Source organism: Pongo abelii, chromosome 7 (genome assembly GCF_028885655.2).
Source record: "Pongo abelii isolate AG06213 chromosome 7, NHGRI_mPonAbe1-v2.0_pri, whole genome shotgun sequence".
NCBI lineage: Eukaryota > Metazoa > Chordata > Mammalia > Primates > Hominidae > Pongo > Pongo abelii.
The window spans coordinates 57,228,413-57,242,068 of NC_071992.2; the positions used below are offsets into that span (position 1 = coordinate 57,228,413).

The following is a 13,656-nucleotide window of genomic DNA, read 5'->3' on the forward strand; positions in this document are numbered from 1 at the left end:
AATTAACATATTTCTTTTCTCTTCCACAGTCTCTTAGCTCCCTTGAAAGACTTAGACATACGCTGCCTGCTTTGACGTTTGCAACATACTTGATGAAAAAAAGCAGAAGTAACCTATTACCATTTATCTTTTGAATGTAAAGGTCTTAAATTACCTAAAATAAACATGAATAAATATACTTATGCACAATTAGTCTCTGGTATTATATTAGAGTAAGACTTTAATTGTAACACATTTAAGGGACCACTTATATTAAAACAAACCTTATGCTTCTTAAATAAATCTATATGTTACTTTATCTAAAATTTTTAAGATGAGGATAGATGCTTTTTTAAAGATACTAAAGGAAGATATTAGATAATTCTAGATGCAGATATTCTATATTGTTGATGGAATTATAATGGATGTGCATGGATGTATGTTTTTTGAAGTCTATGTAAAGCTATCCCATTGTAATTTGTGGGAATTCTGTATGTTCCCCCAGGGTAAACAAACTCGATTCACAAATTTTGACCCATTATCTCTGCTTCCACCATCCTGGGACTACTGGACATATCCTGGTTCTCTTACAGTTCCACCTCTTCTTGAGAGTGTCACATGGATTGTTTTAAAGCAACCTATAAACATCAGCTCTCAACAGGTACATCATCTCTTCCAGGTTGATACTGATTCCCTCAGAGGAAACTGGGCTTTTTTTTTTTTTTTTTTCAACCCTGCCCTTAATTTCTGCTGTGTTTTGAAGTCTGTGTTTTCCCTTTATTCATCAGATGGGTGGTTGGGCTAGATGAGATCTATGTCCCTTTCGTATTTGACCTGTGATTAGATGATTTATTTGCCACTTCTTAGAAATGTACATAGCAACACTGATGAAAGTGAAGCATCATTTTGAGCACTATAATCATTTGCTTTTGTTTTGTTGCTGTTTGTTTGATATGGGGATATAAACAGGCTGAGATAACAAACAAAAAATGGGGATATAAACAGGCTGAGATACAAACAAAAAAATCAGAGAGAGGCTACTTATAGAAGGTGACATTTTTCTTTCTGACCTTAGTCCCCACACCTGCTTCTACAAATTTCCAAGTGAAACTTGAGGACAGTGATTGGTGCAGTGCCCTAAGAAATGTGTGCCTGCTAAGTGTAAGAAGATGTTGTTTTGTACGCTTAAAAGCTAGTTAAGTGGGTAGGCTGGGCACAGTGGATCCTGCCTGTAATCTCAGCACTTTGGGAGGCTGAGGTGGGTGGATCGCTTGAGTCCTGGAGTTCGAGACCAGCCTGGGTAAAACCCTGTCTCTACGAAAAATATAAAAAGTAGCCAGGTGTGGTGATGCGTGCCTATAGTCCCAGCTACTCAAGGGGTTGAGGTGAGAGGATTGCTCGAACCCAAGAGGTGGATGCTGCAGTGAGTCAGGATCATGCTGCTGCATTCCAGAGCAAGACTTTGTCTCAAAAAATTTTTTTTTGTTAAGAGGGTGGATCGCATTTAAATGTTCTTACTATAATTATAAGAAGAGGAAAGAGAGAGAAAGGGGAGGGGAATGAGAGGGAGAGAAGGAATTGTTGATCTTTTGGCATTTGTTGACAAAAACTTTTGTTGGGTTGTCTGAGGGGCTTAATGCTTAAGCGTTTGCAGAGAGGCTGTGGGGAGGCTCTTTCTGTGTAGACATCTACTCACTCATTCTTCTGTTAAAAACTTATGGAGCTTCCCCTGTAGGCCAAGAGTCTGCTAGACTCAGGATACCCAGTTTGTCAGCCATGCTGGTGTGGAGTCGGTGCAACCATACCTCACCCCAACCTTGAACTCCTGGGCTCAAGCCATTCGTCTTCCTGCCTCAGCCTCCCACGTAGCTTGAACTACAGGTGCATGCCACCATGCCTGGCTTATTTTTTTTGATAAATTTTGTGTAGACAGGGTCTTGCATTATTGCTCTGATTGGTCTTGAAGTGATCCACTTCTGGCCTCAAATGATCCTTCTGCTTCGGCCTCCCAAAGTGCTAGGACTACAGGCATGAGCCACTGCACCTAGCCAGGATATCCAGTCTTTAATGTTCAGAAACTGTGCTTGGAGCGCTGAACCATGGGGCTGGCCAATCTGATGGGTGGATGCTGTGTGTTCTTGGATGCTGTGCTTCTTCACTGGTTTTGTTTTTGTTGTTCTTTTTGAATTAGGTGCAGTATCTTAGCATGAACATAGTCTAGTAATTTTTGCAGCTAATAAAGTACACATGTACTGGGCTTGCCCACCTGCCTACCTGTTTATTTTTCCTCCTAATGATACCAGAGCTGGCCCACCTTTACCGAGATCATTTCAGGCAGCATTTCCCCTTGGGACACTGAACACATCCTTCCTTTTGTTGGGTGTTTCTCCTTGTTGACTTTGTCTCTAGGATTAAAGGCAAATAATAACCTAGTGCATACATTTTTAAAACATTTTACAAAGGTCTGTATAGAAATCCAGAGCTTGACTGACATGAAAACTCCTGTGAATTTTTTCTATCATTGTATCATGAGAAAAATGACCTGTTACTGATTCAGAGTCCTTAATAAGGAAATTCATTTTTCTCCCTGTCACATGCTAAATGGTTTACTTTTATATTTCTTTATTAAATTTGAACTGAATAATATTAAGAATGAATAAACTATAGCATCAAGGTAGTTAATAAGGGAATCATGTTTTCCCTCTATCTCAAGGATGCTGTTATTTCTTAAAGCCACTTGGAAAATAACATTTTGTTTAGTTTTGTTTTTTGTTTTCAATCCACCAGTGATTTGGAAGAGAATATATCAAAATATATAGTTTAGTTCCTTAAAAATAATAAAGTTAACCTTATTAAAAATATCTACCTGCAAGTTTAGGAATTGTGAGTGCCTAGCTGAGGATTCACTACTTTGTCTTATCTGAGGCTCAATGGATTACTATTATCAATGTGGCTTTTATGCAGAGCAGTATATAAAATAATAGCTCTGTTTTAGAGCTCTGAAGTGATTGTTAATTCACTTTGGAGCATTGACTTAAATCTCCTATAGTAGGAACACTTTCACGTATTTTAGTTTTTAACCAAATTGAGAAAGTTATTTGAGTAACAATTCAATTTATTAAAATCTGATATTGTGGTAGTTTTAAAAGTTAAAGAATAAAGCAAAAGAAAAAAAATTCAGTCCCAGTCTAACCATGAAAAAATACCAGGCAAAACCCAGTCAGGGGACATTCTATAAAATAGTCAGTATTCTCAAGGTCGTTAAAACTGCCAAGGTCATCAAAAACAAGGTAAGTCTGAGATACTGTCACAATCAAGAAATGCCTAAGGAGATATGAATACTAAGTGTAGTGTTTTCCGGATTTTTTCCTAGGGTTTTCTCCACAATTTCTTGCCAAGTCACAGTTTGACCTAAGGGGCAAATCAGATGTTTTTCATTTTCTTTTTCTTGATTTAAGTCCATTTTTCTCTCTCCGAGTCACTCATTGAGGACTAAATTCTTAACTGCCATGCCAGTGAGTGATAAATGTACTATTTTCTGATCCTTTTGAAGACAAGTCTGTCATTTTCTCTGGAGGGACAGCTTCTCTTGCCAAGTCTCTTTGGGTTATCCTAAATCATCAAAATTGGGTTACTTAGCTGAAATTCAATGTGCAAAATACTTGGCTTTGTTTCTACTCTCCTTTTAAAGAAAAACAACCCTCTTTTGTTTATTATGATATTATTTGCATGCAGTGAAACTCATGAATTTTAAGTGTGTGGTTGCTGATTTTGGTAACTGTATATAGACATGCTACAACTACTACAATCAAGATACAGTTCTCAACCACCGCGGTGGCTCACAGCTCTAATCCTAGCATTTTGGGAGGCCAAGGCGGGTGGATCACCTAAGGTCTGGAGTTCGAGACCAGCCTGGGGAACATGGTAAAACCCCATCTCTACTAAAAATACAAAAATTAGCCATGCATGGTGGTGCGTGCCTGTAATCCCAGCTACTCAGGAGGCCGAGGCAGGAGAATCGCTTGAACCTGGGAGGCAAGGTTGAAGTGAGCCCAGATTGTGCCGCTGTACTCCAGCCTGGGTAACAGAGCAAGACTATATCTCAAAATAAATAAATAAAAGATAGAGATCTCAGCCAAAAATTTTCTGGTGCTCTTTTGCAGTCCTTTACCTTCTTCACCATAGTCCTAGGCAACTACTGATGTGCTGTCACTAGAATTTAAATGAGTCATACAGTAGATTTTTGTGTTTGAGTTCTTTTACTGGTATAATCTTTTTAAGATTCACCCATTTTATTTTATTTTTTTCCTGAGACAGAGTCTGGCTCTGTTGCCCAGGCTGGAGTGGAGTGGCGAGATCTTGGCTCACTGCAACCTCTGCCTCCCATGTTCAAGTGATTCTGCTGCCTCAGCCTCCTGAGTAGCTGGAACTGCAGGCATGCATCACCACGCCCGGCCAATTTTTGTATTTTTAGTAGAGATGGGGTTTCACCATGTTGGCTGGGCTGGTCTTGGACTCCTGGCCTCAAGTGATCTACCCATCTCGGCCTCCCAAAGTGCTGGGATTACAGGTGTGACCCATGGTACCTGACCCATTTCATTAATTTTTATTACTGTGTAATATTCCATGGTATGGATATATTATATTTTTAAAAAATATATTTCACAGTTGATGGACATTTGGCTTGCTTTCAATTTTTGGCCATTATGAATAATAGCAATCCATATATGCATATTAGGAGTAATTTGCTCACTTTTGTGTGGACACATTTGTATATGTCTTGTGTCAATACCTAGGACTGGAATTACTAGGTCATGTTTGTTTAATTTTGTAAAGTACTATTATATTGTTTTCTTTTCCTTTTTTTTTCTGAAGGAGTCTCGCTTTGTTGCCCAGGCTGGAGTGCAGTGGTGTGATCTTGGTTCACTGTAACCACCACCTCCCGGGTTTAAGAGATTGTCCTACCTCAGGCTCCTGAGTAGCTGGGATTACAGGCACTCGCCACCACACCCAGCTAATTTTTGTATTTTTAGTAGAGACAGGATTTCATCATGTTAGCCATGCTGGTCTCAAACTCCCGACTTCAAGTGATTTGCCCACCTTGGCCCCCCAAAATGCTGGAATTACAGGCATGAGCCACTGTGCCCAGCTGAGTAAATTACTACTATATTGTTTTCTAAAGTGGCTGTGTCATATTAAATTCCCACCAACAACATATGAGATTTCTAGTTGCTTCATACCCCTGCAAGCATTTGGCATTGTCAGTTTTTCTAACTTTAGGTATTCTAGTGGGTATGTGTGTGATTTTAATTTGCATTTATCTAGTGACCAATGATTTTGAACATTTTTTATATGCTTATTGGCTATGTATGTATCTCCTTTTGTTAAGTATCTGTTCAGATTATCTGTCCATTTTTACATTGGGTTGTGTGCAAGAGTTCTTTATATAGTCTGGATAACAGCTCTTTCTCAGGCTGGGCGCAGTGGCTCACTCCTGTAATCCCACTGAAAGAATCTCCCCGGGGCCTGAAAGCTTAAGGGAATGAATAACTTTTCCCTCCTCAGGCCCAGTCCCAAGGCCCAAGGCCACTTGCTCCAGCAGCGTGTGTCAGCAAGATAGCAGAAGCAGGAAGAGAGCTGGCGGGAAGACACATACCCCCTGAAGATCTACAGGGAGGCAGTCTGGGTACTATGTAGCAGTCAGATCAGACTGGGACACTTCCTGTTTACAGAGAACTGCAAAACTCCTGCCCCGTCCTCACTTGGGACTGACGCCATAGGCCTCAGCCCATCTGCACCCAGGGATGCAAGGCTCTTGTATTGTTTCAAACCCCAAGAGCGCGCCAACAGACAACACGAGGTGGTGTGGAGCAACCGGCTGTTTTAATGAATGCCTGGGTGCAGACGGGCTGAGGTCTAAAATGGCGTCAGCCCCAAGTGAGGACAGGGCAGGCAGGGGTTTTATAGTCTCCTGTAAACAAGAAGTGTCTCAGTCTGATGTAACTGCTGCGTAGTACCTGGACGGCCTCCGTCTCGGTCTTCAGAGGGTATGTGTCTTCCGGCCAGCTCTCTTCCTGCTTCTGCTATCTTGCTGATGCACACTGCTGGCACCAGTGGCCTTGTGCCTTGGGACTGAGCCAAAGGAGGGAGGAGTTATTCACCCCCTGCCCAGCTTTCAGGACCCAGGGAGAATCTTTCATTCCTGTCTATTTGGTTATAGAAAAAAGGAAAAGCGATGACTTTCTCAATAACTACTTCAGGCATGACATAGGGGTGGCATGAGCACCTTGGAAAAAGAAAAACTTAATTTTTGGGGTATTCTTGAGAGAAGGGTTCGTATCCATCATGTCGCTGTAGCAGGAGCATCATCTGGATTGTTTGGTGGCTAGTGGGATAACACAGGGGAGAAACAAGAGGAACCCAGTGATGAAGATTACTGTCCCTACCAGTATTTTAAATCCTCCTAAATTAGAGAACCACCCTCCTAGAAGGTTTGTTGGGTCCCATCCCTTCCAGGTTTGGACTGATACATGGGCTACTTTTCTGATGTTTGAAGCGATTTCTAGAACCGCTTTTCCGTTATCATCTATGTTAAGACAGCAATTAGAGATATTAAACTTACCATAGACCCCACCTTCTTCTGCTAGTAAGTAGTCTAGTGGTAGCCTGTTTTGTTACGAGAGCATTTCTAGGGCTGAGGTGGTTTGGTTAGTGATTATCTTTAGAACAGCTGGTAGTCTAATTGTTCTATTTAGCATATATATGGAAGTGCAATAACCCCCATGAACCATCCTCAGCCCAAGTGGCAGGACCGTAATATTCCATGATCCGTTGCGGAGGCCACTCGTCCTCTTGCCATCTTTGGCTCCCTTCTACCTCCAAGGATTGTTTTTCTCTGGCTAGGTTATACACAGGGACTCCGAGGATGTTGCCCGCCTGCTTTGAAAGTAAAAAGAATCCAGGTTTAATTGTGCCTAGGAAGCAAGTACCTTGCTAGGGATAAGGTAGCCATGAGTATGCCTGGGTTCCACATATCCAAAGGAATCCGTCAGAGGCAATCCATTGGAGGCTGGTGTTCATAGGATTGTCCCACAGTGCACTTAGGCTGGGGTATGCCTCATAAGGGTTGTGGTGTTTGTACAGTATCAGGCCTTTTTTGACAAGACATAATTGAGGTAGCTTAAGTTAGAAGGAGACCAAGCTCCGTGGGGTAATTTTGGCCACCCCTCTGCTGTGGAGGCGTTGACTGTTAGGGTTTGGTGACAGGGGCTTTCACCTATGGCATGATGAGTTTTATCATTCCACTTGCGGGATATGCACACCGTCCCTGTTACTGGAAGTGTCCAGGACTGTGCGCATTCCTGAGGAGTGAAAGTGAGGCTGGAGTTTTGGGATGCTAGTAAGTAAGGGGGATTGTCTATCCCATACCATGGCCACTGTTGACTCATACGGGCTTCCCTGCATACCTAGCAATTGGACACATTCATGGTAAGGACGGTGCGTTCCCCTAGATCTACAAACAAGTTTTTTCCTGCCTTGGGAAGTGATACGTCTGCTTGTAGTTTTGTATAAAGGGATGGAAATGCCACGGGTGATTTTGGAGAGGAGTTGTTGGCTTTTGTTTTGGCTATAATCTGTTCTCTCCTTGTATCCTCTAGCACTTGAGTTTTTACTCCCCATTGTCCATTTGTGGTGAAGCAAAGCCACTGCTTACCTTTTGGACAAATAGTCCCATTACGACTGCCAGATACTCCTAAATTTTTTACTTTATATTAACTTTTCCCTGATTCAACACATTCCTTGATTAACATTCCATAACAGGATTTTTCTATATAAGTATAGTAAGTAAAGGATTGTCGTATTTTTCCTCCATAGTGGAAAGACTGATAATGAGAGGTGACAGTGTGCTGGCAGTCCTCGCAGCCCCTGCTCGCTCTACGCGCCTCCTCTGCCTGGGCTCCCACTTTGGCGGCACTTGAGGAGCCCTTCAGCATGTGGCTGCACTGTGGGGGCCCCTTTCTGGGCTGGCCAAGGCCGGAGCTGGCTCCCTCAGCTTGCTGGGAGGTGTGGAGTGAGAGGCGTGGGCAGCAACTGGGGCTGCCGGCGGTGCTTGTGTTCCAGCGCCAGTTGCGGGTGGGCGTGGACTCGGTGGGCCCCGCAGCGGTGGGCATGCCCGCCTACCCCGGGCAGTGAGGGGCTTAGCACCTGGGCCAGCAGCTGCTGTGCTCAATTTTTCACCGGGCCTTAGCTGCCTTCCCGCGGGGCAGGGCTCGGGACCTGCAGCCTGCCATGCCTGAGCCTCCCCCCAACCTCCGTGGGCTCCTGTGCGGCCGAGCCTCCCCGAGAAGCACCGCCCCCTGCTCCACGGTGCCCGGTCCCATCGACCACCCAGGGGCTGAGGAGTGCTGGCTCATGGCTCTGGGACTGGCAGGGAGCTCCACCTGCGGCCCTGGTGCAGCATCCACTGGGTGAAGCCAGCTGGGCTCCTGAGTCTGGTGGGGACTTGGAGAGCATTTATGTCTAGCTAAGGGATTGTAAATACACCAATTGGCACTCTGTATCTAGCTCAAGGTTTGTAAACACACCAATGAGCACCCTGTGTCTAGCTCACGGTTTGTGAATGCACAAATCAGCACTCTGTATCTAGCTACTCTGGTGGGGACTTGGAGAACCTTTGTGTCTAGCTCAGGGATTGTAAAGGCACCAATCAGTGCCCTGTCAAAATAGACCACTCGGCTCTCTGTAAAATGGACCAATCAGCAGGATGTGGGTGGGGCCAGATAAGAGAATAAAAGCAGGCTGCTGGAGCCCACAATGGCAACCCCGCTGGGGTCCCCTTCCACACTGTGAAAGCTTTGTTCTTTTGCTCTTTGCAATAAATCTTGCTGCTGCTCACTCTTTGGGTCCACACTGCCTTTATGAGCTGTAACACTCACCGCAAAGGTCTGTAGCTTCACTCCTGAAGCCAGCGAGACCACAAACCCACCAGAAGGAAGAAACTCCGAGCACATCCAAACATCACACGCTGCGTTTAGGAACTGTAACACTCAGGGCGAGGGTCCGCAGCTTCATTCTTGAAGTCAGTGAGACCAAGAACCCGCCAATTCCAGACACAGTAACACTCACAGCAGCTCAGAGGGGCTGCTGTGGACAGTAGGGCGGGTACTGATACCAGATGCAAGGCTCTTGTATCACTTCGAACCCCAAGAGCACGCCAACAGAACACGAGGTGGTGTGGAGCAACACGAGGTTTTATTGAGCGCCGTGGTGCAGACGGGCTGAGGCCTAAAATGGCATCAGCCCCAAGTGAGGATGGGGCAGAGGTTTTATAGTCCTCTGTAAACAGAAGTGTCCCAGTCTGACGTGACTGCTGCATAGTACACGGACAGCCTCCCTCTCAGTCTTCAGAGGGTATGTGTCTCCCAGCCAGCTCTCTTCCTGCTTCTGCTATCTTGGTGATGCACACTGCTGGAGCAAGTGGCCTTGCACCTTGGGACTGGGCCTGAGGAGGGAGAAGTTATTCATTCCCTTAAACTTTCAGGCCCTGGGGAGAATCTTTCACCCAGCAGTTTGAAAGGCTGAGGCGGGAGGATCACTTGAGGCCAGGAGTTCAAGACCAGTCTGGCCAACATAGCGCAACCCTGTCTCCACTTAAAAAAAAAAAAATTAGCTGGGCGTGGTGTCGCCTGCCTGTAACCTCAGCTACTCCAGACGCTGAGGCATGAGAATCGCTTGAACCCAGGAGGCGGAGGTTGCAGTGAGTCGAGATTATGCCACTGCAATCCAGCCTGGGTGACAGAGCGAGACTCTATCTCAAAAAAAAAAAAAGTGATTCCTTGGGCCTTATTAGAAATTCCAGTTCACAAGTTTGGGGTAGGGTCCAGGGATCTGAATTTTTAAGAATGAACTCAAAAGTATTTTCATTCAGATGCTTTGGGACCACCCCTCCCAAAACTGGCTTAGAGTGAGACATGCGTGTTCACGTAATAGATCCATCTAGGAAGGTTAGTTAGAACTGCGTGGGCAAGGGGCTTGGAAGCCATGCTGACACATTTGTTTTGGGTGCCTACAAAAATGTTAGAACTGTGATGTATTATAGGGATGTATTTGGAAATGTTTACACTAAAATGAGACGATGTTTGGAATTTGCTTAAAAATAGCCTAGTTTGGGTAGGATGGCAAATGGAAAAAGAGCTTTGGTGGGAGAACGGATGGAAAAATTGGCTGTGTGTTGAAGCTAGGTCGTGGATTCCTGGTGATTTATGATGTTGCTTTTTCTACCTTTGTGTACTTTTGAACATTTACATAATAAAAAGTAAATTAAAAGGATAGGGGAAAATAAGGAAACAGAAAACAAGTTTCTCTGTGGTTAGTGCATGGCTTGTCAAGATGGCTTATTTATTGAAACTTCTCAGCTACCTCTCAAGTTTCTCATCTGTAAAAGGGGATAATTATATATTATTGACAGGGGTATTTTGACTGAGGTAATGTAAAGCACTTAACACAGTGCCCAGTCCATTATGTTCCATAACAGCACTTATTTTTATTATTACTCAATTTTGGCAGGCAGTGGAGTGCTATCAAAGAGGTTTGAGCATGAGAGTGGCATAAAGCTATTTACAGAACCATAGAAGAGTATTTTAGCTTATTGGAGTTGCTACACAATGAAATTACAATTTCAGCATTAGAGTCAAGGAAACCAGCAAAACAGGTCATACCTGCTTCAGCCTCAAGGCTGAACTGGGAACATTTCTACTGGGAACCTGTAGGTACTGAGTCAGCTTTAGTGACAGAGGTGCAGCTTTGCTGCCTGAATAAGGCCTGGAACCACATAAGGGGACAAGACTGGTGGGAACCAGCCAGAGATGTGCATTTTAAGGCCAGGGCAGTATTGGAGGACACCCAGAGCCAACAGAAGCAAATCTGAATGGGGACTGGCAAATACAGGGTCGACCTAACTGGGCTAAATGATTGTGAGACCCAGTTATAAGGGGAAGGGGTTTGGCGAGATATCAGGACAGGTCTAGGGACTCTTACCAAAATACACAGGCTGGTCAGAGAAGGAGCTGAAGACAGATCCAATTCTAGACTGGTGAGCTGAAAGTGCTACTGGGACAGGGAGCCATGATCAACTTTCAGAGGGGTTGAACTCCCAGAGGGGCAGGAGCTAGGGTTGTGGGAGAAAAATAAAGCCAACATCTTCAGAAGACTCAGAGGTATCACTGTGGAGGCAGGTTGCTTGATGAGGCCTGTGGACTCATGCTTTAATTCAGGACTCAGAATTCCTGCGCAGCCACCTGGAATGACCACTCCAGACAGACCTGGATTGTTATGATCTGCAGAAGGCTAGGTATCTTTCCTATGGTCTCAGAGGTTAGATTTTATTAGCCTCTGCTATTTGACTTGACCAGAGATTCTCTTCAGCCTCATGTGGTTTTAGCTATGATGATCTGGTCTAATGAAACATGAGTAATAGTACGTTGTAAACACTTGTCTCCTTCCCATATCTGTACTTAAAAAAAAAAACCTCAAAATGGCCGGGTGCGGTGGCTCCCGCCTGTAATCCCAGCACTTTGGGAGGCTGAGGAGGGCGGATCATGAGGTCAAGAGATCGAGAGCATCCTGGCCAACATGGTGAAACCCCATCTCTACTAAAAATACAAAAATTAGCTGGGCATGGTGGCACGTGCCTGTAGTCAGTCCCAGCTACTTGGGAGGCTGAGGCAGGAGAATTGCTTGAACCTGGGAGGTGGAGGTTGCAGTGAGCTGAGATCCTGCCATTGCACTCCAGCCTGGTGACACAGCGAGACTCTGTCTCAAAAAACAAACAAACAAACAAAACCCTCAAAATACCACATGTGGAAAACATGGTTGCTTGTATATATGGTGGTTGATCCTATTGCCATAGAGCATGGTTATAAACTGTTGCCTATTTCTTATAAAGGACCTCTCTCTCCTCTGCCCCTGTCCTGGTTAGTACTGTACAAACATTTTAGGCATCAGGTATTTGATGAAAACCTAAAGGATGTGAATTTGCTTGACTCTGAGATTAGATGGTTAACAAAATTTAGAGAATGTAGGTTCTCATTCCTAATAATTTGTCTTCATCAAAATAAAACAAACACCAAAGATTTTCTTTTATTAATTGACAGTATAATTTTGGTGCATATTTTTGAGAAGATAAAATTAGTTTTAGTTTTTCCAACTTCACTTTAGACCTGTACTAAATCTTAATAAATAATATTAAGCCACCAAGGGATTGTTAAAAATTTATAAAACTTATTTATAATAGAAAAGTTTTCAGCAACAAAAAATAGTGATGTAGGTTGATATGTATTGGCATGCAAAGATGGCTAGGATATATACTAAGTGAAAAAATTAGGTTTCAAAACAGCATATATAGTTGAGTTCATTTTTGTCATAAAATGTATGTATGTGTGTGTGTTTATAGATTGAAAAACATTGAAAAACTTTCTCTGATTTCTAAATATTTCCTCTTAGGAATAAGAAAATAAGAAAATAAGAAATAAACCACACTCTAGATGTTTCCTCTTGTTGGCCAGGCTGGTCTTAAATTAAAAATGCTTATACATTTAATTTTGGAACCCGTAGGTATTTGTACAGTGATGAGAATTTAGCAAAAGAGTTGTTTTATTATATATGACATGTAACAGAAAATTTTCATTGCAGTATTTTTTGTTCCTGGTTATAGATATATCTTAATTCTTTATGCAGGGTAATTCGTTAATATTGGTGGGAATTTCTATGCTGAAGCTAACTCTTTTCTTCTTCTACAGCTGGCCAAATTTCGCAGTCTCCTGTACACAGCAGAGGGTGAAGCAGCAGCTTTTCTAGTGAGCAATCACCGCCCACCACAGCCTCTGAAGGGCCGCAAAGTGAGAGCCTCTTTCCATTAAAAATTGTCACCAGTGAACTCCCCCAAACATGGCTGTGGAGAGACAATGAAACAAATCAAAGCACAAAAGTATCTGCCAACATCTCCTTTGTGGAATTCTAATTTATAGGAAACATTTTACTATGAGCCTCAGTGTCACAAAGAAAACCAGATCTGTCTCTCTCTCTCTTTAATTTTTTTTTATTTTTTTAGTGATAGAGTCTCACTCTGTCACCTAGGCTGGATTGCAGTGGTACAATCTTGGCTAATTGCAGCCTCCATCTCCTGGACTCAAGTGATCCTCCCATCTCAGCCTCCAGAGTACATAGGACCACAGGCATGCACCAGCATGCCTGGCTAATTTTAATTAATTTATTTTTTTTAAGAAATGCTGTCTTGCTATGTTGCCCAGGCTGGTCTCAAGCTCCTGCCCTAAACTAGGCCTCCTGCCTTGGCGTCTCAAAGTGCTGGGATTTCAGGCATGGGCCATCAAGCCCAGCTGACCCAGATCTCTTTGCTAACTTATCTGTCTCTTATTTGCACTCATGGATATTCACAGTAAGCATTGTTTGACATATATTAAAACCCATGAAATATGCCAACTTCAACCTGTGTGAAAATATAGTTAACATTGCAAACTTTAGAACGTATTAAAAATTTTACCTTGCCATAGAGACTGAATTAGTCACAGCTCTCAATGATGTTAGGTGGAAACTTATATCTCAAATGATAGGATTGTGATGCTTTTTTTGTAACAAGTGATTCTGCTTAATATTTTGTTA

At 43.2% G+C, this 13,656-nt stretch overlaps 1 protein-coding gene across 1 annotated transcript in view; it reads left to right on the forward strand.

The window, feature by feature from the left end:
* The window catches only part of LOC129060789 (carbonic anhydrase 13-like), a 35,358-nt gene extending 22,215 nt beyond the window's left edge, over positions 1–13,143 (forward strand). The window contains exons 6-7 of the mRNA XM_063726456.1: positions 485–640; positions 12,777–13,143. Coding sequence (XP_063582526.1) covers positions 485–640; positions 12,777–12,896 — 276 coding nt within the window. The 3' untranslated portion in view covers positions 12,897–13,143. The remainder of the gene's footprint in view (positions 1–484; positions 641–12,776) is intronic.
* The last annotated feature ends 513 nt before the right edge of the window (positions 13,144–13,656 follow it).